The sequence below is a fragment of the Pelophylax lessonae genome (assembly GCF_965119305.1).
Source record: "Pelophylax lessonae genome assembly, contig: HAP1_SCAFFOLD_269, whole genome shotgun sequence".
Taxonomy (NCBI): Eukaryota; Metazoa; Chordata; class Amphibia; order Anura; family Ranidae; genus Pelophylax; species Pelophylax lessonae.
In genome coordinates this window covers 1-25,910 of record NW_028120071.1, presented here as the reverse complement: position 1 = coordinate 25,910, position 25,910 = coordinate 1, and the positions used below count along the sequence as shown (strand labels likewise).

General features: G+C 45.8%; 3 protein-coding genes across 3 annotated transcripts in view; all 3 read right to left on the bottom strand.

Annotated features, from left to right (window-relative positions):
• Nucleotides 1-3,452, bottom strand: part of LOC309543618 (uncharacterized protein) — an 88,944-nt gene extending 85,492 nt beyond the window's left edge. Inside the window, exon 1 of the mRNA XM_082276075.1 lies at nt 2,211-3,452. Within this exon, the coding sequence (XP_082132201.1) occupies nt 2,298-3,389 (1,092 nt within the window). The 5' untranslated portion in view covers nt 3,390-3,452 and the 3' untranslated portion in view covers nt 2,211-2,297. The remainder of the gene's footprint in view (nt 1-2,210) is intronic.
• The window catches only part of LOC309543617 (uncharacterized protein), a gene marked incomplete at both ends in the record, with an annotated part of 248,485 nt that extends 223,409 nt beyond the window's left edge, over nt 1-25,076 (bottom strand). Inside the window, 6 exon segments of the mRNA XM_082276074.1 lie at nt 9,652-9,858; nt 9,939-10,036; nt 10,153-10,276; nt 22,809-22,943; nt 23,144-23,272; nt 24,990-25,076. Coding sequence (XP_082132200.1) covers nt 9,652-9,858; nt 9,939-10,036; nt 10,153-10,276; nt 22,809-22,943; nt 23,144-23,272; nt 24,990-25,076 — 780 coding nt within the window.
• LOC309543610 (uncharacterized protein) lies at nt 17,838-18,701 on the bottom strand (the record flags this gene model as incomplete). Its single annotated transcript, XM_082276068.1, has 1 exon — nt 17,838-18,701. The coding sequence occupies one exon, from the start codon at nt 18,699-18,701 to the stop codon at nt 18,081-18,083; it is 621 nt and encodes a 206-aa protein (XP_082132194.1). The 3' UTR covers nt 17,838-18,080.
• Nucleotides 25,077-25,910: the final 834 nt, after the last annotated feature.

The window sequence follows — 25,910 nt, the reverse complement described above, 5'->3', positions numbered from 1 at the left end:
TACTGAATAATTACTTCTTTTATTTTGATTTTGTTTTTTACATGTTCGAAATAAAAAAACAAAAAGATATTAAATGCATGATTATGATCTAAGTTATTGCTTAAAAACCACCTTTGATTAAGAAAACCAATGGGCCATACACACTATACAATTATCTTTAGACTTTTTCCTTTAGATTTACCAAAACCGTATAATAGGAGGTCAAATCTAAACACTTTCAATGTGTATGCAGTCAGGTCGGCCCCTGCACTACATAGCTGGAGGTAAATCTAAAGGAAATCTAACAACAAAACTTGTATAGTGTGTATCCAGCTTCAGAGGTAGATTTATAAAAATTTTGTTGGACGAATATGACAAGGATAATAAATTCTGGCAGTATTTTTAATTAACATTTCCTTTGAATGCAGCTCCATCTAGTTACATACATAGTTACATAGTTAGTCAGGTTGAAAAAAGACAAAAACAAATCCATCTGGCTCAACTAATACAAAATAAAACAGAAAACCCAACCATACAATCACATATACACAATCCTATACCCGCAGTTGATCCAGAGGAAGGCGAAAAACCCCCAGCAAAGCATGATCCAATTTACTACAGCAGGGGGAAAATTCCTTCCTGATCCCCCGAGAGGCAATCGGATATTCCCTGGATCAACTTTACCTATAAATATTAGTACCCATTTATATTATATACACCCAGGAAAGAATCCAGGACTTTTTTAAAGCAATCTACTGAGCTGGCCAGAACCACCTCTGGAGGGAGTCTATTCCACATTTTCACAGCTCTTACTGTGAAGAAACCTTTCCATATTTGGAGACTAAATCCGTTTTCCTCTAGACGTAAAGAGCGCCCCCTTGTCCTCTGTGATGACCTTAAAGTGAACAACTCAACACCAAGTTCACTATGTGGACCCCTTACGTATTTATACACGGTGATCATATCCCCCCTTATGTATTATACATGGTGATCATATCCCCCCTTATGTATTATACATGGAGATCACATCCCCCCTTATGTATTTATACACGGTGATCATATCCCCCTTATGTATTTATACAAGGAGATCATACCCCCCTTATGTATTTATACAAGGAGATCATATCCTCCCTTATGTATTTATACGTGGTGATCATATCCCCCCTCATGTATTTATACATGGTGATCATATCCCCCCTTATGTATTTATACATGTGATCATATACCCCCTTATGTATTTATACATGGAGATCATATCTCCCCTTATGTATTTATACATGGAGATCATATCCCCCTTATGTATTTATACATGGAGATCATACCCCCCCCCCCTTATGTATTTATACATGGAGATCATACCCCCCTTATGTATTTATACATTGAGATCATACCCCCCTTATGTATTTTTACATGGTGATCATATCCCCCCTTATGTATTATACATGGTGATCATATCCCCCCTTATGTATTTATACATGGTGATCATATCCCCCCTTATGTATTATACATGTTGATCATATCCCCCCTTTATCTCCTCTTCTCAAGAGAGAATACATTCAGTTCCTCTAATCTTTTCTCATAGCTGAGCTCCTCCATGCCTCTTATCAGTTTGGTTGCCCTTCTCTGCACTTTCTCCAGTTCCCTGATATCCTTTTTAAGAACTGGAGCCCAAAACTGAACTGCATATTCCAGATGAGGTCTTACTAATGATTTGTACAGATGATATCTCTCTCTCTGGAGTCCATGCCTCTCTTATACAAGAAAGTATTTTGCTTGCTTTGGAAACCGCAGCTTGGCATTGCATGATGGGGTACTTTTCCTGAAACACTTAAATCGGGAAAAATAACGTAATACCACATTATGGCCACTAGGTGAAAAAGACAATTCTAGAAACGCAATGTATGAAATAAAACTACCAACATTCATCACAGCTGGGAAAATGCGTGTCATTTTGGTTAAAAAAGATTTTTTCAAGAAGACCTCTAAATCTTACACCACAAAATGTACTCAGCCAATGAAAGGTAAGGACTCCATTTTTATTTTTCTCCTGCTATCAATGGCCAACACGGGACAGCACTTCATCCATGTCTCTGGTGATCTCTGATCTCCTTATGAAGTTTCTTACATGATGAAGATCAGCCATGGAGTATATCTGAGGTGTATATCACCTGTCCCCACATGTCCACCAACATTCATAGAAGACATTTCCCGCACTCAGTGCACTAATACACCTCCAGGGTTGTGTGGGATCCCTGATGTACAGGAAGACAGGACTTCAGTTAATAACAATTCCCTCACTCAGGACAGGAAAGTTACTTCTACCCTGTGTGCAATCTCTGATGTCTGGTAAGATTGGACTTCACTGAAAAATAATTTCTGCACACAGGACAAGAAAATGGCTTCTCCCCCGTGTGGGATCTCTGATGTGTGTAAAGATTGGTCTTTCGTGAAAAACATTTCCCGCACTCAGGACAGGAATATGGCTTCTCCCCCGTGTGAGACCTCTGATGTGTGACAAGCTCTGATTTTTCTACAAAACATTTCCCGCACTCAGGACAGAAATACGGCTTCTCCCCAGTATGAGATCTCAGATGTCTGCAAAGGTGGGACTTTATTGAAAAACATTTCTTGCACTCAGGACAGGAATACGGCTTCTCCCCTGTGTGAGATCTCTGATGTATGACAAGTACTGATTTTTGTACAAAACATTTTCCGCACATGGAACAGGAGTATGGCTTATCCCCTGCGTGATACATCTGATGTGTGGCAAGTTCTGATTTTCTTGCAAAACATTTCCCACACTCAGGACAGGAATACGACTTCACCCCCTTGTGAGATATCTGATGTGTAACAAGCTCTGATTTGTGTACAAAACATTTCCCACAATCAGAACAGGAATACGGCTTCTCCCCCATGTGCAATCTGCGATGTCTGTAAAGGCTAGACTTCTCTGAAAAGCATTTCCCGCACTCAGGACAGGAATATGGCTTCTCACCTGTATGAAGCCTCTGATGTATTTGAAGACTGGAATTTTGTGAAAAACATTTTCCACACTCAGGACAGGAATATGGCTTCTCACCTGTGTGAGATCTCTGGTGTTTGTAAAGACCGGACATCTGTGAAAAACATTTCCCACACTCAGGACAAGAATACGGCTTCTCACCTGTGTGAGATGTCTGATGTGTGACAAGTGCTGATTTTCGTGCAAAACATTTTCCACAGTCAGAACAGGAATACAGTTTTTCACCCGTGTGAGATTTCTGATGTCTGTATAGATTGGACTTATCTGAAAAACATTTTCCACACTCAGGACAGGCAAATGGCTTCTTTTCTGTGTGAGATCTTTTATGGACATTAAGTTCAGATTTAAAATGGAAACACTTCCCACACTCAGTACAGGAAAACCTCATATCTGTGGGAAGGACAGCACCATCCCTCACAGTCTGAGGTTCCTCGGGATAAGAGGAATACGATGGTCCAGCACTGTCCCTCACAGTCTGAGGTTCCTCAGGATAAGAGGAATACGATGGTCCAGAATTGTCCCTCACAGTCTGAGGTTCCTCAGGATAAGAGGAATACGATGGTCCGGCACCGTCCCTCACAGTCTGAGGTTCCTCAGAATAAGAGGAATACGATGGTCCAGCACTGTCCCTCACAGTATTAGGTTCTTCAGGATAAGATGAATACAATGGTCCATCTACACTGTGTGGTGCCGGATGGACATTTGAGGTAGCCGGGTTTTCTCCTGGACTATACTTTGTGATGCCCTGATCTTCTACTTTACAGTCTGGAGACAAAGTGAGACAATCCTCTGAGGTTTTCCCCATCACCCGTCCATCTACTAAAATAGAAATACAAAGATTATTACTAGACATCAGCAGATTGGTTCCCCTAAACCAGGACTCAGCCCACATCAGGCAGCTTTGTCTCTGAGGATCTTACAATTCCACCCTCAAGGTAACTAGTAAATAGGTCCTCTGATCTCCTACCAGTTCATTTCTTTATTCATGGACCTTAATCTAACCTGGGATTTAGCAATGACAGGATGATCACATTCAGCATAAATCATAGGAAAAGGAGGAATGAGGGAAGTACAAGAACACTAAATTTCACACGAGTCACCTTTTCTAAACTGCGCTCCATACTACAAGACATTAATTAGGAGCGAATCCTAGAAACATTGAACAATGAGGAAAAATGGGAATACTTCAGAAACATTAAATAAAGGTATCGCCCAGTGCATTCCAATAGCAATAAATATAGAAGAGTGAAGGATAAACCTGGATGGCTAAATCATAACATAGAAAGTCATATTAAAGAGAAGAAAAATGGAATTTTTGTAAAATCTTACCGTAAAATTCCTTTCTCTGAGTCCTCTGACAGTCGCCGCCCCTTCATAATCTTCACCAATGGGTATTGACCTTTGCTCCGTAGGAGTAGGTAGGCAACAAGATTTGTTAATATAAAAGCTTTTAGCATATCACACCCCTAGGGGGCGGTCCCCTCAGTCAATACCTCCCTGCTTCCAGCATCCTCAACTCAGTTTGGTAGCATAGCAGTAGAGTACATAAACAAAACCCCAAAAGAGGGGCGGGGGCGGCGACTGTCGGAGGACTCAGAGAAAGGAATTTTATGGTAAGATTTTACAAAAATTCCGTTTTCTCTTACGTCCTCCGACAGTCGCCGCCCCTTCATAATCTTCACCAATGGGACGTCCCAGAGCAGTGTAGACATGAGGGGTGGGAAACGCAGCCGCGCACAAAGCAACGCAGTACCCACATCAGAGACAGGAACCTTACCAAAGTAAGAGAACCAACTGGGCAACAGGATAACGTGCCCAACAGGAGCAACAACCCAGGAAAGAACAAGCAACCCAGGAGTAAGACACCCCAACAGCCAAGGGCCCAAAAACAAGGGTCCCTAAGGCACCGCCGCACTAAGAACCTTACGGCCAAAGGAAGCATCAGCCGATGCCAGAACACCCACTTTGTAAAAAGATGGAGAAGGTGTGAACGGACGACCAAGTCGCCGCCTTACACACCTGGGCCACAGAAGCCCGATGATGACAGGCCCAAGACGCACTCAAAGATCTGGTAGAATGCGCCTACACAGGGAAGGGAGGAACCTTCCCCCTCAAAGCATAGCCACGCTCAATGGTCTGTCTGATCCACATGGCGATGGTCGCAGCCGACACCGCCATGTCCTTCCGAGGACCCTGCGGAAGGACGAATAGGGAATCCGACTTGCGAAAGGATTCAGTCGATGACAGGTAAACCCTGATCGCCCGAACAACATCCAAGGAATGCAAGGCAACTCCCTTTGGAAGCTTAGGCTTCGCGCAAAGCGAAGGCAAGACAATGGCCTCATTAGGATGAAACTCCGAGATCCTCCTCGGAAGAAAGGAAGGGTTAGGTCGAAGGACCACCTCATCCAAGTGAATCACCAAGTAGGGAGAGCTGCAGGACAAAACCGCCAGCTCCGACACCCTGCGGGCCGAAGTGATCGCCACCAAAAAAGCAACCTATTTGAACAACAGAGACAATGAGATCTCCCTGATCTTCTCAAAAGGAGCCTGTTGCAACACGGACAGAACAAGGTTCAAGTCCCATGGAGGCAAAGGTTCCCTCCTAGGAGGGACCAAATGTCGCACCCCCTGAACAAAAGGTGCGAATCAACGAATTAGACGCCACCGGGCGTTGGAAAAGAATGGCCAGCGCAGAAATCTGACCCTTAATCGTGGCCAGCGCCAAACGCTGGTCCACACCAGATTGGAGGAAAGCCAACACTCTCGACACCGAGTATGAGTGGGGGGAATACCCCCTGGACTCACACCAGGCAAAAGTACGCTTTCCAAGTACGGTAGTAAATTTAACCTGAAGAGGCTTTTTAAGCCTTAATCAAGGTGGGAATGACCTCAGGGGAGAGACCCCTAACCCTCAGGACCTGACTTCTAACATCCAGGCCGTTAAGGCCAGTGACTGAAAGGCAGGATGGAATACCGACCCTTGAGACGGAAGGCCGTCTCGAAGCGGCAGACGCCACGGAGCGTCGACTGCCAGATTTACGAGGTCTGCGTACCAAGACCGGCGAGGCCAGTCCGGGGCCACAAGAAAAAACACTGTGTGAGGTTCCGAGGCTAACCTGCGAAGGAACCTGGACAACAGCTGAATCGGGGGAAAGACATACATCAGACGATACTGATGCCAGGGCGCCACCAACGCATCCGAGGCGTCCGCCCGCGGATCGCACGTCCTTGCCATGAACCTTTCCACCTTGTCGTTTAGACGAGACGCGAACAGGTCCACATCTGGAAGACCCCACTTCGCACACAACATCTGGAAGACATCCGGGTGGAGGGACCATTCTCCCTGGTCCAGGGTCTGGCGACTCAGATAATCCGCCTGCCAGTTCTCCACCCCCGGAATGTGAACTGCCGATATCGCCGGGACGTGCGCCTCGGCCCATGACAGAATGTCGGTCACTTCCCGAGCCGCTCGGGCACTCCTGGTGCCCCCTCGATGGTTGATGTAGGCAACCGCTGTGGCATTGTCCGTCTGAACCCGAACTGGACGGCCCTGAAGCCGTTCCGACCATTGCAGAAGGCAAAGATTTATCGCCCTCAATTCCAGAATGTTGATCGGAAAAGACGACTCCTCCTCCGACCAAGTTCCCTGGGCGGACAGAACGCTCAGAACACCACCCCAGCCCGACAGGCTGGCATCCGTGATGACCACAGTCCACAAAAATGGACGAAAAGACTTGCCCCCCGACACCGCCGGGGACCGGAGCCACCACAGAAGATTCCTTCTGGCGCGATGGCTCAAAGAGATCCGCAGATCCAGAGATTGCGGTCGCCCGTCCCACTCGGCCAAAATCACCATCGAAGACCCCGCGTGTGAAACTGGGCAAAGGGAATCGCCTCGAAAGCCGAGACCATTAATCCCAGACATCTCATGCACGTCCGGAGAGACGAGTACTGAATGTCCCTGAGGAACCTGACCTCGTCCTGAAGCGTCCTGAGCTTGTCTTCTCGCAGGAAGACCTACGCTAGAACAGAGTCCAGAATTATTCCCAGGTAGGGAAGACGAACCGACGAACATAGAGCCGACTTAGGAATGTTCATTGTCCAACCAAACTCCTACAGAGTCCGCATCGTGGTGGACAGGTCGGTTACCAGGTCCTGACTGGCAGCAGACCGAAGTGGGATATCGTCCAGATACCCCAAGACAGAGATGCCTGAGCTCGCAATAGAGCCAGGACCGGCACTAGCACTTTGGTGAAACCCCGCGGAGCCGAAGCGAGACCGAAAGGTAACGCCACGAATTGGTAATGATCCTCCGCAATGGCGAATCGAAGGTACTTCTGGTGACCCTCGAAATTGGGAACGTGAAGGAATCCATCCTTCAAAACGATGGAGGCCCCGAAATCCCCCGGAACCAGGGCAGCCACCACCGAGCGCAGGGATTCCATGCGGAACTTGCGAACCCGCACCAGAGGGTCAGAGCTGTCAAGTCCCGAATCGGACACACCTTGCCCTCCTTTCTGGGCACAGTGAACAGATTGGAGTAAAAACCCCTGAAATCTGTCCCGATGAGGCACCGGAACCACTACTCCTTGGGCCCACAGGACCCGTACCGCCAGGCGCAGATCCTGCAAACGCACCAGAGATAACCGAAGATTTGAGGGAAAAAATCTGCCCGCCGGCCGAGAGAGAAACTCGATCATGTAACCAGATCGAACAATTACCTGAACCCATCTGCCCCGAATGCGGGCCAACCAGGGTTGTAGAAAAACCGCGCAAACGTCCCCCCAACCCAGAAGCGGGTGAGGGTGCCTTTTCAGGCTGAATTGGCGTGGGAAGCAGAACCGGACGGGCCGGACTTCTGCCTACATGGGAGAAAGATCTGGGTGTCCTAGTAGAAGACAGACTCAGCAATAGCATGCAATGTCTGGTTTCAGCAAGCAAAGTCAGTAGAATACTGGCATGCAATAAAAAGGGGATTTACTCCAGAGATAAAACTATAATCCTGCAGCTTATAAAACTCTGGTCCGGCCACATCTGGAGTATTCTGTCCAGTTCTGGTCACCAATCCTCAGGAAGGATGTGTTGGAACCAGAAAGAGTCCAGAGAAGGGCAACAAAATTATTAAGAGGACTGGAGAACCTCAATTATGAGGAAAGACTACAAGCACTAAACTTATTCTCTCTGGAGGAGATATGATAGCAATATACAATTACCTCAATGGTGATCCCAGCGTAGGGAGCAAACTATTTAGTCTCAGGGAGTGTAAGAGGACACGTGGCCACACAATGAGATTGGAGGAAAAGCTGCGTAGGGGGATTTTCACTGATGTGGAACTCTCTTCAAAAATTGGTGGTGTCAGCAAGGAGTAATGATAGTTTTTAAAGACTCTTTGACTTGCATCTTAGTGAAGACAACATACATGGATATGGGAAATGATTATCGACATTGACACACTTACACAGGTTGAACTGGATGGACTAGCGCCTTATCTCAACCTTACCTACTATGAAACTATTTAGGCAAGCAAAATGCGCCTCTGAGTGCAGCTAGTGATACTTTATTGCACACGAAATTTGCACACTTACAGGATAAACTTAATATAGCGTCAGGGGACGTCATAACGCCTGATGCGGTCCACGTTGCAGAGATCCCACACCGCTGCCTCCCATCTCCTGAGACTGCACTCAGTGACTTGGGTCTGTGACTATACAGACATATCCCTCCACGCGGCACAGCCAGCAAATAACAGAGCAAGGAACCCTGGGAGAATTGTTGGGCATGGGGCAGAAGACCCACATCACATACCCCAGGTGCCTACGTCTAGTATAGCCTAGGGTTAAAATCAACATTTTGCTGCCAGCTGAACCCCAGAATCTCCATAAATCCAGTCTGAATACATAGATTGTATCTGCAGCACAGAGAAGGAAGATTATCCAAGAGAAATACAGGAATACAGGATGGGGAACACAGCTCAGGAAAGTGACCAGGGGATTACAGGCTGATATCACCCAGTCCCCGCCCTACTCTGGACCAATCAGTGAGCAGTATGGGTGGAGGAATGTATTTAGTGTTAATGACCCACCTGTGCTAATCTCTGTAGGAGTGTCCTCCTCTATAAATGTCCCCGTTATTCCATCCTCCTCCATAGACTGCTGATCATCCCTCACATACCTCTCTTCTTCTTCTGCTTTAACCTCAAATTCTATATCGATTGGATCTCCACTCTAAATCAAGAATATGAGAATGAATATCATCTGTAAACTATAAGCTCACATACAAATCCACACATCATCTCCATTGTCCATGTTCTAGATGCTCCGTTCCACCAACCTTGTAATGGTGGGGGATGGTGTGATCTTCCTGTGTGGAATCCCAGGAATACAGAGGACGGGGAAATCTCACTGATGGCTTTCTATAGCTGGATGACTCCACCATGGTGTCCTGGTACAGATCTTTGTGTTCTTTTACAAACTCTGACTCTTCCATCACCCCATCCTCACCATCCTCCTCTTTTATCTCTTCTTTAACTTCAACTTTAGAATCTCTCAGGTTTCCACACTGAATATATAATAAAAATGACATCAATGGTAACAATGCAGATAATGTACAGATCCTAATGATACTATCAGTGATTGTTCCTCATCTACCTGATGATGGTGAGTGATGGTGTGACCTTCCTGTGTGGAATCCCAGGAATACAGAGGACGGGGACATCTCTCTGGTGGGTTCCTGGTATTAGGTGGCTCCATCATATCCTTGTGTCTTTTTGAAAACTCCTCCATCACTCCATACTCCTCATCCTCCTCTTTATACTCTTCTTTAACAACAATATTATAATCCCCAAAGTTTCCACTCTGGAAGATATAATACAACATTCATTGTAACAAACATGCTGTGTATAAATCATAACTACCAATAATTGTCAATCATCTACCTGATGATGGTGAGGGATGGTGTGACCTTCCTGTGTGGAATCCCGGGAATACAGAGGACGGGGACATCTCTCTGGTGGGTTCCCATTACTGGATCCATCTGTAGGAAACACACACACTGACTGAATACATTGTTTCTATGTGTTTATCAGACGATGAGGGATCTAGGTGGATCCTCCGTACTGCTCTCTCCTTTACAATAAAGTCTCCTCTTACCCGGTGATGTGAGGGGCGGCTGATTCTCCATCATGATGTCCTTGTAGAGATCCTTGTGTCCTTCTAAATACTCCAACTCCTCCATGGAGAAATAGACAGTGACATCCTGACACCTTATAGGAACCTGACACACACAATGATACAGTCACCATCCAGACACATCCCTTGTCTGTTACTGGATAATGTCCCAGAATTCCCAGCACCGCTCACCTCTCCTCGATGATCTCCCTGGTGACTTCTAGAACCTTCTTTGTATTTCTCTATTCTATCAGGGAGGGAGGTGGAGGCAATGTGATGGTCATATGATCTCCAGACTTCACAGGAGGAAAACTCTAGATCTAAACACAAATAATAAAATCAAATGATATTTCCAGAAACCTCCTCACCTCACCATTCAGGTTTCCATTTGATTAAAGCCCCAGGCTGAGGTATAATTTACCCACACAGGACCCCCACACTGCGCAGAGTAAAAGCTTGTTGCAGACATTCTGACATCATTACATACAATGCAGGACCAACAGACCCACTTTGCTAATGAAGATGCCAAGGGTCCGCCCACATCCTTAGAGCATCAGAAACAAAAGACAGATGGAGGGACATTGGGGGGAGGAACTGTGAGGTCAGAGTGATATCATCAGACATATAGACTCTGAATGGAGGGACATTTGGATGGGGAGATTTAAGGCGTCCTCTATATGAGGCTCCCGTGCAAACCAAATTATTGTTCCTGGGTGCCTCCCACTCCTCCTAAACTGAAGAGTGAACTTTGACCTTTACCATACAGAGATCTGTCAGGAATGTGTGAAAGTAATCTCTCATGTGATCAGGTGACGTGCGGAGGAACGGAGGGTAAATAGCAGACAAATTTCTCCAGAGCTGCGAATGGTGGGGATGCATTTTGCTGCATGCTGGTGCCAAGTTTCCACCCCCCAGGTTCACTGCAGGTGTGGAGAAAAGCTGTGTAAGAGGATATGGAGGAGAGATGAGGAGGAGATCCAAGAATCAGGATAAAGGTCAGGACAAGCAACAGACGAGCGCATCCAAGAGATGAACCCGGGGTCACTACACAGAAAATCAATCCAAGGAAACAACAGGCAGGATGGGGAATAGCAAGAAGGAGCTCAGAGACAAATGAGAATATTGCTCAGCCAATGGGAGATTATCTCAGCATGACTTACATAATGAAGGAGATGAGGGGGAGGGGAGGTGACCATAGATACATGGAATTTCAGCTGGTTCAGCAGGGATCGCTCACATTTCCATCCATGTGTGGTCACTGCCGGATAAAACTCGATCAGCGGCTGCAGCCAATAGCTTCATCACTGATCTGTGTATTCTGAGAGCGGAGGAGCGCCCCCCATTTTCAGAATACAATAGTGCAGCAGGGAGGATTCCCCAATCCCCCTCCAATGTGTGGATGGGGGAATTGCTTCAGTTTTTTTCCTCTTAGTCCACTGGCTGAACAATAAAACGGAACCATGTATGGCCAGCTTTATATAGCAAGATATATTATTCATCAACTGATCCCCATGAAGGGGTTAATCTACGTATTACCTCCTTTGCCGCCAGATCCTGCATTGTCTTCTCTCTATGTCTACTAAATGGAATGGCCTGCCTGTACATGACATCACTTCCTGTCTGTACCTGACATCACTTCCTGTCTTCCACAGAGACTTCCTGTCTGGTAAAAGTGAGATCCCCACCTTATGGAGCTCAGAGGAACTGCAGCCCTTAGAAACGTCTGGTAGTGTGAACACGGCCTTGTGCTTTGTGTGTATGTACCGTATATCCTTCCCCTTTCTCTCCTCCCTGAGTGTTTATGAAGAGGCGGAGCTCCTGCTGGAACAGCGGTCGGAGGAGGAAGCCGAGTCTAGGAGGGAGACTGACAGAAAGCGCAGCAGACTTGCAGGAGTGAGCGAGGAGGATCCAGTTCCTTTGCCATCGGAGGTGAGGAGAGTGTGAAGGATGTTTGTGACTCTGGTAGCTGAAAAGCTGGGAGTCATATTGCTCTGGTGAGTGGGGAAGCACTACTAAGGGGGCGCCCTCACCATCACGTGTGTAAGAGGTGGAAGAAGGCGTGGCTACACTACAGCTGGCACAGTTTGGAGCACGGAGAAATTTCACATCTTATCCTTTTTTCATTAATTTGTGGACTTTTTTGGAGCAACAGAACTTAATTGAAGTAGATGCAAAGTGGAAGCAGTGGACTTGCAGAGAACACTATATTGAGCAAAACATATTGTATTATTACATGAATTTGCACAGGTTTTTACTTTATAGAAAATATTATAAGATTAAAGAAGTAGGTGTAAAGTAGAAGCAGTGGATCTGCAGGGAACAGCATCTTGAGTACAAAGCACTTTATGTTGTATATGAATTTGCACATGGATCAGTTTACTTCATTTATTGATAAACACCATAAGATGAATGAAGTAGGTGTAAATCTGGACCTAGGGAACACAAGGGAGGTGGAGTGGGAATCCTCCTATCCTCACAGAGCACCTTCCAGGTTCTCCACTCTCCTCCCTCTCATAATTTGAAGCTCACTGTATACGTCTATTTTCTCCAATCTCCTCTAGAATTGCTGTGATCTATCCGCCCGCTGGACCGGTATTAACTTTCCTTGATGACTTCTCTGCCTGGCTGCCCTACTTTCTCTCTTCTGAAATCCCCACAATCATTCTCAGCGACTTCATCATCCCTGTTACTACGAACACTTCTGCTACTTCCAAACTTCTCAGTCTAACCTCCTCATTTGGCCTGAAGAAATGGATACACAATGGATAGAGGCTTCTACTCACTCTGGTGGCAACACCCTCAGCCTTGTATTCTCCCACCTATGCACTCCATGCATCCTCTCCAACAATCCTCTCCCTCCCTCTAAACACCACTAGGGATGGGCGAGCGGTTTGGGCCGAGGAGAACTTCACCAATCACCCGAATTTTCTGTGCGCTCTGTGTTTTCATTTTTTTTTACTATTTACATCCCGCCGAGCGCACAGTCAATAGTTTGTTAGGAAGTGGGAAGCCGGCCGCTGCGTCCTTAACAACAAATGAGTCATGAGCTGTCAGTCAGCTTCCCCGCTTACAGCAGAATTTAAAAAAAAAAATGCAGACAAGAAAAAAATTGGGGGAAAATCGGCGTGGGGTCCCCCAAAATCCATACTAGGCTCTTTGGGTCTGACGTGAATTTTAAGGGGAAATCCATGACAAAATGTAAAAAACAAATGGCATGAGGTCCCCCCAAAATCTATACCTCACCCTTAACCGAGCATGCAGCCTGGCAGGCCAGGAAAGGGGGGACAAGCAAGTACCTCCCCTGAATCATACCAGGCCACATGCCCTCAACATGGGGGGTGCTTTGGGGCAGGGGGGGCTCAGCCCCAGCCCCAAAGCACATTGTTCCTATGTTGATGGGGACAAGGGCCTCTTCCTCCAACCTTGTCCTGTGGCTGTAGGGGTATGCAGGCAGGGGGCTTATCAGAAACATGTAGCCCCCTTTAACAGGGGGGCCCCCAGATCCCGCCCCCCTATGTGAATGAGTTTGGCGTACATTGTAAAAATACATGAGGCTATGAGCCCATTTTTCACAATTTCTTTTATAGAAAAAAATAAAAAAACAATGTCCCCCGATGTAGATCCATCGTCATTCACAATGCCCACTGTGCCTCTGGACCCCAAAAGAAAACACTCCCCCCTCAAGCAATGACAGTCTGACAGTTCTTAAAAGGACCACCTGGTGATATCATCTGGTGGCCCTCCCCTTTCTGATGTAACTGACTGGTGCATGCTGGATAGGTGACATCATAAGGGGCAGGACCACCAGGTGACATCACCAGGTGGCTCTGCCCCTTACCTATGTAAAAACTGTCACCCGGCGGAGCAGGCATTCAACAGTCAGCTTTCCTCGTGGGCGGAGTGTTTCTTTTTTGGGTCGATGGTGCAGCGGTCGTTGTGATTGATGATGGATCTACATCAGAGGATATTATTTTATTTTATTATTTTTTTAATAAAGGAACTGTCAAAAACTGGCTCATATCTTTATTTTTGACACTTTTTTGGTAAATTAGGGCCAGGATATGGGGGCCCCCTTTTTCAAGGGGGCTTCCAGATTCCAATAAGCCCCCTGCAAAACCCCCCCCCTGCCCCAAAGCACTCGCTTGTGCTCACCCCTGTCCTGTTCTGCCAGGCTGCATGCTTGGATAAGGGTCTAGTATGGATTTTGGGGGGAAGATACGCCATTTTTTAAAAGAAAATTGGTGTGGGGTTTCTCCTCAAAATCTATACCAGACCCTTATCCAAGCATGCAGCCTTTTTAGGGCCTGGTATGGATGGGGCCTAGTATAGACGGTGGGGATCCCACACCATTTTTTTTTTCCCCATTTTTTATTTTCTTTGCCAACAATTATTTTTTTTACATTGAGCTGTCTGCAGGGAAGCCTGCTGACAGCTGATGACACATTTGTTGTTAAGGACACCGTGGCCGGTTTCCCGGCCTCACTTCTTAACAACCTATTGACACTTAGCGGGATGTAAATAGTAAAATAAATAGAAGAAATGCAGAGCACACAGAAAATGTAGGTGTTTGGTGATCACCTGAAGGGGCCATTTCGGGCTGAAGTTATGCTCGGTCCAAACAGTTCGCCCATCCCTAGTGGTGTTTAGAGGGAGGGAGAGGATTGTTGGAGAGGATGCATGGAGTGCATCGATGGGAGAATACAAGGCTGAGGGTGTTTCCACCAGAGTGAGTAGAAGCCTCTATCCATTGTGTATCCATTGCTTCAGGCCAAATGCGGAGGTTAGACTAAAACATTTAGAAGTAACAGAAGTGTTTGTAGTAACAGGGATGTTGAAGTCACCGAGAATGATTTTGGGGATTTCAAAGGGCCTGGTATGGATCGGGGGGGGGGAACCCCCACACTGTTATTTTTATTTATTTATGTTGCAGACAATTGATTAAAATCAATTTAAATGTCATTTTTTTTTCTTTATAAATGTCAGTTTTGCTGCAGCAGGTTCTATACACAGTACAGATACACCACTTTAGAGGCAGACTAAGGCTGGATACACACTATACAACTTTTGTTGTTAGATTTACCTTCAACTATGTAGTGCAGGGGCCTGCCTGACTGCATACAAATTGAAACTGTTTAGGTTTGGAAAAAATCGAAAGAAAATTGTATAGTGCATATCCAGTTTAAGGGGACCCCCCAGGGACTATAGTTAAAGGAATTTTTCTTTTTTTATTTTTCTTTTTTTTCATTTTAAGCATTAATAAAATCACTGCTCCTTTTAAAACAATATTTTGTAAAAAAAAAAAAAAAAAAAATTGCATTGATAGTATCAAAAATGAAAAAATAATAATAATTAAAAAAAAAAAAAAAAGATAAAGAAAAACACGCACACAGAAATTTCTGGTGTTGGGGGAACACCCAAACGGACAATGTTCAAGCCAAACTAATGCCCGGCCCAAACCATTTGCCCATCCCTACTCCCTGGTTATCTCTCACCTCGACCACTGCAACTCCCTCCTCATTGGCTTACCTTTACGTAGGCTATCCCTCCTTCAGTCCCTCATGAATTTTGCTGCCAGACTCCTCCACCTTACAAACCATTCAGTATCTGCTACCCCTCTCTGCCAATCCCTTCATTGGCTGCCACTCACCCAACAAATTTAAATTAAAAATACTAACAGTAACTTACAAAGCCATCCACAACTCGGCCCAAGCTACACCACTAACCTGGTCTCAATATTCCACCCAAGTCATCCTCTTCGATCTTCCCAATATCTTCTGCTTTCTAGTTCCCTTGTCACCTCCTCCCACCTCCAGGACTTCTCCCGAGCCTCTCCTGTCCTACTGAACTCCCTACCCCAATCTGTCTGACTATCTCTTACTCTATCCACCTTTAGGTCTTCACTGAAAACTCATCTCTTCAGAGAAACCTATTCTGGCCCCCACCTAACAACTGTACTTTTATTTTCTCCATCAGCCCATCCCCCACAGTTATTACCTTTTGGATCACTTGACCCCCCCCCCCTCCTAGATTGTAAGCTCTAAAGAGCAGGACCCTCTGATTCCTCCTGTACTGAATTTTATTGTAATTGTTCTGTTTGCCCTAACATTGTAGAGCCTGTGCAAACTGTTGGCGCTTTATAAATCCTGTATAATAATAATAATATATGACTGCCTAGTCCAGCCTCTCTCAGCCAGGGTTCCTCCAAAGGTTCCTAGGGGTTCCTTGTCACTTCCTTGGGCTGTATATGGAAGTGTCACCTACCAGCCGTTTCTGGATACTGAAGTCTGTCATCATTGCACGACACACACAATTTTTTTCGTTCAATATATTTTTTATTCTAATTTTAATTTTAACAAGAGTGCAAAAAAAAAAAAATGGTAAAAGGAAGAAATCCAATTGGTCAGGAAAATGACTTGTCTGGAATGTGGAGGCGGAGTCGGTTATAATTTGTGTACAATACAATACACAACGTGTTACATTATTATAACAAAGTATTGTAGAAAAGATCACACCATAGAAAATGGGGGAAAGGAGAAAATAAACCCGGATATGAAGGTGACATTTGTGTACGAGGAACACCTTAACAATTATCACCATTTTATTCTCCAGGGCCACTGCTTTCAGAAAATATATGCTTGGGGGTTTTATCCAATCTTCAGGCCCAAAATCTGCATTTTACCATGGGTGCAAAAAGAATTAAAAAACAGCTCTGGTAATTATGTCCTTCAATGTGTACTGTACTCATAAATACATGGGTGTGATCTCAGGGGTTTGTATGACCCCTCCCCTCCCTGACATAGGAAACTAAGGGGTCTATGCAAAGAATATATTGGGTGAGTGTGACAAGCATGTGTCCAGCCGTGACAAATTCTGGCCGTATTCTAATAAACACAGTGAATTCCTATAATCGTCAGCTCCAACTAGTGGCCATAATGAGGTATTAGTTCCAAAATACCTCAATCAAGAAAAATAGTTCAATACCGCATTATGGCCACTAGATGGACCCAATGATCATAGGAAATCACTGCATGAAATAAAATAAGACCAACAGTTGTCATGGATGAATGAATGCTTGTCATGTTTGGTCATCTATTTTATAAAAACTAAACATGTAAGTGAAGTGGTAACTATTGAGCCAATCGCTTCATCAAACCACACATAATATTTCCCTTCAAAGGGGAAACAGAAATTATTTACAGAAAATCAAACAGTATAAATATTTTCCAACCAATAACCTCCACCCAGACAAGATATGTAGAAATATAAAGACAAGCGGTGTTACCTCTCGTGCCGCACTCCGCCAAGCCACCCAAACCCACACAGGAGCAAAGGAAAGAAGTTCTCACCTAGTTTATCTCCGAGTTCTCCTTCCCTCCTGTTGGGGGATGGGAGAAGGATGGACTGAAGACAGAGAGACACGCTTCGGGGTCACCACTGGTAAGTAGAGCCTTGAAATGAAGGACATCAACTTCAGAATTTCTGTCTTGTCTGTGTAAAGTTTACTGATAAAAATATATGGGTTCTCACAGCTTCTAGCTCTGTAACCCGCTATATCATTATCAGTAACCGTCACACAGACAAGCAAGACATTCTGAAGGTGATTCCTTCATTTCACGGCTCTACTTACCACTCTACACCCCAAAATTTACTCAGCCAATGAAAAGCCAACACGGTACAACACTTCATCCATGTCTCTGGTCATCTCTCATCTCCTTATCAACTGTTTCTTACATGATGAAGATCAGCCATGGAGTATATCTGAGGTGTATATCAGGGTGTGCTTCTTCCCCACATGTTCAGCAACATTCATATAGAAGACATTTCCCACACTCAAGGCACTCATACACCTCGAGGGTTGTGTGGGATCCCTGATGTACAGGAAGACAGGAATTCAGTGAGGAACAATTCTCTCACTCAGGACAGGAATATGGCTTCTCCTTCGTGTGAGATCTCTGATGTATCGAAAGATTGGACTTATCTGAAAAACATTTCCCGCACTCAGGACAGGAATAAAGCTTCTCCCCTGTGTGAGTTCTCTGATGTGTGTAAAGATTGGACTTCCCTGAAAAACATTTGCCGCACTCAGGACAACAATACGGCTTCTCCCCCGTGTGAGATCTCTGATGTGTGTAAAGATTGGACTTCTGTGAAAAACATTTCCCGCATTTAGGACAGGAAAACGGCTTCTCCCCCCTGTGAGATCTCTGATGTGTGTAAAGATTGGACTTATCTGAAAAACATTTCCCACACTTAGAACAGGAATACGGCTTCTCCCCTGTGTGAGATCTCTGATGTGTGTAAAGACTGGACTTCCGTGAAAAACATTTGCCGCACTCAGGACAACAATATGGCTTCTCCCCCGTGTGAGATCTCTGATGCGTGTAAAGATTGGACTTCTGTGAAAAACATTTCCCACACTCAGGACAAGAAAATGGCTTCTCCCCTGTGTGAGACCTCTGATGTGTGTAAAGAAGGGACTTGTTTGTAAAAGATTTCCCGCACTCAGGACAGGAAAACGGCTTCTCTACCATGTGAGAACTTTTATGCACATTAAAATGGCATTTCAAATGGAAACACTTCCCGCACTCATTACAAGAAAACCTCTTATCTTTTGGGAGGATGACACCGTCCCTCCCAGTCTGAGGTTCCTCAGGATAAGAGGAATACGATGGTCCGGCACTGTCCCTCACAGTCTGAGGTTCCTCAGGATAAGAGGAATACGATGGTCCAGCACTGTCCCTCACAGTCTGAGGTTCCTCAGGATAAGAGGAATACGATGTTCCGGCACTGTCCCTCACAGTCTGAGGTTCCTCAGGATAAGAGGAATACGATGGTCCTGCACCGTCCCTCACAGTCTGAGGTTCCTCAGGATAAGAGGAATACGATGGTCCGGCACCGTCCCTCACAGTCTGAGGTTCCTCAGGATAAGAGGAATACGATGGTCCGGCACTGTCCCTCACAGTCTGAGGTTCCTCAGGATAAGAGGAATACGATGGTCCGGCACTGTCCCTCACAGTCTGAGGTTCCTCAGGATAAGAGGAATACGATGGTCCGGCACCGTCCCTCACAGTCTGAGGTTCCTCAGGATAAGAGGAATACGATGGTCTGGCACTGTCCCTCACAGTCTGAGGTTCCTCAGGATAAGAGGAATACGATGGTCCGGCACTGTCCCTCACAGTCTGAGGCTCCTCAGGATAAGAGGAATACGATGGTCTGGCACCGTTCCTCACAGTCTGAGGTTCCTCAGGATAAGAGCAATACGATGGTCCGGCACCGTCCCTCACAGTCTGAGGTTCCTTAGGATAAGAGGAATACGATGGTCCGGCACTGTCCCTCACAGTCTGAGGCTCCTCAGGATAAGAGGAATACGATGGTCTGGCACCGTTCCTCACAGTCTGAGGTTCCTCAGGATAAGAGGAATACGATGGTCCATCTACACTGTGTGGTGCCGGATGGACATTTGAGGTAGCCGGGTTTTCTCCTGGACTATACTGTGTGATGTCCTCATCTTCTACTTTACAGTCTGGAGACAAAGTGAAATAATCCTCTGAGGTTTTCCTCATCTCCCGTCCATGTACTAAAATAGAAATACAAAGATTATTACTAGACATCAGCAGATTGGTTCCCCTAAACCAGAACTCCGCCCACATCAGGCAGCTTTGTCTCAGAGGATCTTGCAATTCCACCCTCAAGGTAACTAGTAAATGGTAGAGGGTGACTAGGTGTCCCAGGAGCCACACATCAAGTCAAGACCTGCTGTATGATAGTAAATGGCAGTCTCAGTCTGGACCTACGCCAGGCCACGCCTTAATGTGTGGGACACCTACTCACTATCTACCGATATAAAATGTCCAGCTGGTAGAAAGTGGGTGTAACAAAAGAGAATCCATATTATGTGTAAATATAACAGTGGGTAGAGGGGAGAGAGCAGAAGTCAGGAGTATGTAATGTACAACATAGAGTATATAGTGCAGGGGTCAGGAATATGTAATGTACAACAGAGTATATAGTGCAGGGGTCAGGAGTATGTAATAAACAACATAGAGTATATAGTGCAGGGGTCAGGAGGAGTATGTTATGTACAATATAAATTATACAGTGTAAGGGTCAGGACTCATAAGTCAGGCACAGTCAGTGAACAGCAGAGTAAGTAACCCCGGGAGAATTGTTCTATCAGAGAGCTTACTAGACCTGGGCATGGGGAAGGAAATCTAAAGCACATATCCCAGGCAGTGCCGGTAAAAGGTCAACTATATCCCAGGGCAAACATGGCAAACTGTGCCCCCCAATATGTATGAGCATTATGTGTCAGCAAAAATTCCCCCCCAAAAAAAACAAAAAAACATTGGGCACTAATCTGCATGATTACCCCACACATCCCTACTAGCACAAATCACGCCCCACCCCACAAAAAATTCTCCCCCTAGTACAAATTCCCCCCTTTACCATATCACCTATTCTAGTACAAACCCCCCAAAATTGAGCCTCCTAGCACAAATCCCCTTCTCCCACCCCCTCCCAACACAAATCACCCATGAATCACCACTTCTAGCACACACCCAAATTTCCCTTCCTATAACAATTCTTAGCCCCTGCTGCTCCTTAAATTCCTCCTCCCAATACAGATCCCTTCCCCCCTCAATTTCCTTGTGGTGCCCCCCCCCCCACCTCACATGATACCACAGTGCCCAGGGCAGCCGCCCCTCCTGCCCACCCCTTGTCCCGACCCTGAACCCAGGTGCCTAAATCTAGTAACTCCTCTGGTGAAAATGAACATTTTGCTGCCAGCTGAACCCCAGAATCTCCATAAATCCAGTCTAGAGACATAAATTGTGTCTGCAGCACAGAGAAGGAACATTATCCGAGAGAAATACAGGAATACAGGACGGGGAACACAGCTCAGGAAAGTGACCAGGGGATTACAGGTTGATATCACCCAGTCCCCGCCCTACTCTGGACCAATCAGTGAGCAGTATGGGTGGAGGAATGTATTTAGTGTTAATGATCCACCTGTGCTGATCTCTGTAGGAGTGTCCTCCTCTATAAATGTCCCCGTTATTCCATCCTCCTCCATAGACTGCTGATCATCTCTCACATACCTCTCTTCTTCTTCTGCTTTAACCTCAAATTCTATATCAATTGGCTCTTCACACTATACCAAGAAAATAATAGAAGAGGTCATCTGTAAAACATAAGCTTCAATTTTGTGACATCATATTTTAAAAAAATCACTTCAATGAGTCCATGTTCTAGATGCTCCGTCCCACCAACCTTGTAACATTGAGGGATGGTGTGACCTTCCTGTGTGGAATCCCGGGAATACAGAGGACGGGGACATCTCTCTGGTGGGTTCCTGGTATTAGGTGGCTCCATCATATCATTGTGTCCTTCTGAAAACTCCACCATCACTCCATACTCCTCATCCTCCTCTTTATACTCTTCTTTAACATCAATATTATCATCCCTAAAGATTCCACTCTGAATATATAATAAAACATTTCTTGTAACAAACATGCTGTATATAAATCATAACTGTCAGTGATTGCTCCTCATCTACCTGATGATGGTGAGGGATGGTGTGATCTTCCTGTGTGGAATCCCGGGAATACAGAGGACGGGGACATCTCTCTGGTGGGTTCCCATTACTGGATCCATCTGTAGGAAACACACACACTGACTGAATACATTGTTTCTATGTGTTTATCAGATGATGGGGGATCTAGGTGGATCCTCCGTACTGCTCTCTCCTTTACAATAAAGTCTCCTCTTACCCGGTGATGTGAGGGGCGGCTGGTTCTCCATCATGACGTCCTTGTAGAGATCCTTGTGTCCTTCTAAATACTCCCACTCCTCCATGGAGAAATAGACAGTGACATCCTGACACCTTACAGGAACCTGACACACACAATGATACAGTCACCATCCAGACACATCCCTTGTCTGTTACTGGATAATGTCCCAGGACAGTGGCGGCTGGTGCTCAAAATTTCTGGGGGGGGGGGGGGGCAACAGAAAAATGTAATAGGCATTGCTTTGCGGCAAAAAAACGCTATAAAAAATTGCGTGACTTTGAGGTCACAGAAGGGTGAAAGGGGCCTTCAGTAATTAAGGTATAGTGTGCCCCCTTTCATTGCAGAGAGACCAGCATGCCCCCTTTCAATGCAGACAGACCAGCGTGCCCCCTTTCAATGCAGAGTGACCAGCGTGCCCCCTTTCATTGCAAAGTGACCAGCATGCCGTGCCCCTTTCAATGCAGACAGACCAGCGTGCAGTGCCCCCTTAAATGCAGACAGACCAGTGCACTTACTTGCAGCAGCGACTTCTCCTCGCGTCCTCCCCCGGCCTCCTCCTCGGCCAATGCCATGGTTTTTGCCTTTCGGCCAATCAGGAAGTGGGTCTCAGACCCGCTTCCTTATTGGCCAGGAGGAGGATTCGTGTGACAATAGTAAATTTTCATTCGCTATTGTCACACAATGGGGGGACTCGGGGCGCACTGCTCTGCGCCCCAGGTCCACCCTTTTCTGAAGTCTATTAGAGCCTCTGGCTCTAATCAGGTGATTTAAAAAAAAACCCAGTTGAACCCCCTGCGCCCCCAATGCACCAGCCGCCACTATCCCAGAATTCCCAGCATTGCTCACCTCTCCTGTCAGCAGCTCCATCATCTTCTCGGTGACTTCTAGAATCTTCTGCATGTTGTGTCTTTCAGGTTTTAGGGAGTCACATGGAGGAACTGTGATGGTCATATGATCACCTGACTTCAGAAGAGGAAATCTCTGTATTGAAAAACCAATAGGAATATCATGTTAGAATCCCAGAATCCTCCTCACCTCTCCGGTCAGGTCTGTGTTTTATTCTTAGAGATAAGAGTGATGTCATGTGACCTCCCAGAATTCTCCTCACCTCTCCGGTCAGGTCTGTGTTTTATTTATAGAGATAAGAGTGATGTCATGTGACCTCCCAGAATCCTCCTCACCTCTCCGGTCAGCAGGTAGATGATCTCCATGGTGAGGTTTAGTATCTTCTCAGTCATGTGACTCCGGTCCTCCTCCATCCTCATTGGTGCCATCATTTGATCTATACAGGTCTCCTTGTAGACGGATAACTTTGGGAAATGAAAGTAAGAATTATTTGGATGGTATTGGTCACACAATAATAGGATGGGGATGTGAGGGGGTAATAGGAGAGTTGCTGTACATTTAAAAACTACTCTCCCCATGAGAATACATTTAATCTGGACTGTTTCAGATTTGTTACATCTTGGAGGACCTTGGACCCTCTTAGCCTGCCAGATCAGAATTTCCCTTTTCTCTGTTGGATTTGTTTGGTTTCTGAGCTGGTTTGCAGCTAAAACAGAACTCCTCTAGGAACAAGTGCTCACCAACGAATGAAGGAATTCCCTTCTTCATCTTACATAATATTCCAGAACAAATCACATGACCAGTGGGACAATAAGATGGTTAAGATTGCCAGTTCTGTAAGGTCTGAAAAATAAGTTGGGTGGGGCGGGAGGACAATCGTAGACCTCCCTCTGTCCCCTGAGCCCTCCAGCCCCCTTTTCCCTCAGAGTCCTGAAGCCTGACTACCCTCTCAAGGTTCTCAGAGTCCTTCAGAGGCCCCTAAAGTCTTCCAGCTGCACTAAACCCTCACATGCCCTCAGCTCCTATACTTCCCTCAGTATTTTCCTCCCTCTGACACCAATAATGGTATATATTCTTCATGGCAGGCTGGGGAATGTTTTTTTCCTCCTGACCAGCAATGTAAGGGGCTCTATGCTCCATACCCCTGACCCCTGCACTCGTTCATTGTGTTGGCTGCATATTGTAATGATTGCCCATTGGCTGCCTGTGTTGTGTAATAATTGCCCTTTGTAGGCCATGTATGGTCAGGATTAGAGATGGGCTCGGGCATGTTAGAGTTTGTACGTGCCCGATCCCGCCAGGAAGCCGACACTGCACTCCGCTAATCACAGGCAGTGAGACATTTACTGATCTGTGCAGCTGCGGATCAGGAAATGTCTCACTGCCTGTGATTAGCAGAGTGCAGTGTCAGCTTCCTGGCGGGATCGGGCACGTGGAAACTCGAACACGCCCGAGCCCATCTCTAGCCAGGATGGTCATTGTCTTGTCTATTTATTGTCAGTGCTGTTTGTTTAGAGGAACATATTACTAGAATTTATCACCAAAATTAAAGAGGTTGTAAACTCATTTGAGTTTTTTTTTTTTTTTTACACCTTGCAAAAGAAAGACATAATGAGCTAGTATGCATCGCATATTAGCTCATTATGCAATACTTACCTCAGAACGAGCCCCCGCCGTGCCGCTCACTCACCTCTATGACGGGCGACATGTCTAGTCGCCCGTCTTCCGGGATCGCGGCATCCGGCCATCTGATTGGCCGGAGCCGCGGTGACGTCACTCCCACGCACGCGCGCTAGAGCCGACAGTCACGGCACGGGGCTCTGAAGGAACGGCACGATCGGCCGTTCCTTCAGAGCGCATGCGCCAGTGACGTCACTGGCGACATGTAAGGTAAATATCTCCTAAACGTTACATGTTTAGGAGATATTTACAGTACCTATAGGTAAGCCTTATCATAGGCTTACCTATAGGTACAAGTTGTAGAGGAGGGTTTACTTCCTCTTTAAGAGAATGGTTTGGCCCCGAAAGTGGGGAAATGATCTGACCCTAATCTAGGTTTCCACACTATATATGTGTGTATCATCATCTGCTGGAGATAAAAGACGTCACAGTGACTATGGAGGAAGAGGACGGACATGACGGGAGGTTACTGGGTGTAAATAGAAAATAAGATCTTATTACCTCATCTGCTGCGACTTCCAGCAATGTCTTCTCTCTACTTCCTCCTAATTCACCTCTCACCCGGAACTTCCTGTCTGTACCTGACATCACTTCCTGTCTCTATTCCTATTCCGGGTAGAAGTGAGATCACCACCTTGTGGAGCTCAGAGGAACTGCAGCCCTGAGAAACGTCTTGCAGTGTGAACATGGCATTGTGCTGTGTGTGTATGTGCTAGTGATCGATCAATGTCTGTTTTTCGTTGCCGATACCGATATTTTGCCGATCGCATATCGGTATCGGCCGATATTGGCCGATACTTTCACACGTGTAAAATTTTGCCCAAAAAACACAAAATTCGACACAAATCTCTTAATAAACATGGGAATCTTTATTTATTAACATTTTTAACATGAAGTGCTCATTCCTCACACCTTAACTGCATAAAAACGGATAGGAAATCTTCAATTTGGGACATTTGCTTTGCATTTCACAACATCTGATTGTGCATTATGCATAATAAAGTGCTGCAGTAGTGGACTCACTCACTGCAATATGTTACTGCAGTGCAGTCAGTGCAAAACTGCTCAAAAAAAAGCTAGGCAACAACAACAGCTACACAAAAAATACACATACACAGTGGATTGGATGGATTGGAGTTAGTGGAGGACCACCTTTGCGGTAAGGCACTGACTGCAACTAATCCAGTGCAGTCAGTGCAAAGCTGCTAGCAAAAGAGCAAGGCAACAGCTACACACGTCACAGTGGATTGGACTGGGCTAGAGTCAGTGGAGGACTACCTCTGTCTGCAGTATGGCACTCACTGCAACTACTGCAGTCAGTGCAAAACTGCTAGAAAAAAGCTAGACAACAGCTGGACAGTGGATTTGATTGGGAGTCACTCAGTGGACTACTTCTGCAGTAGGGCACTCACTGCAACTACA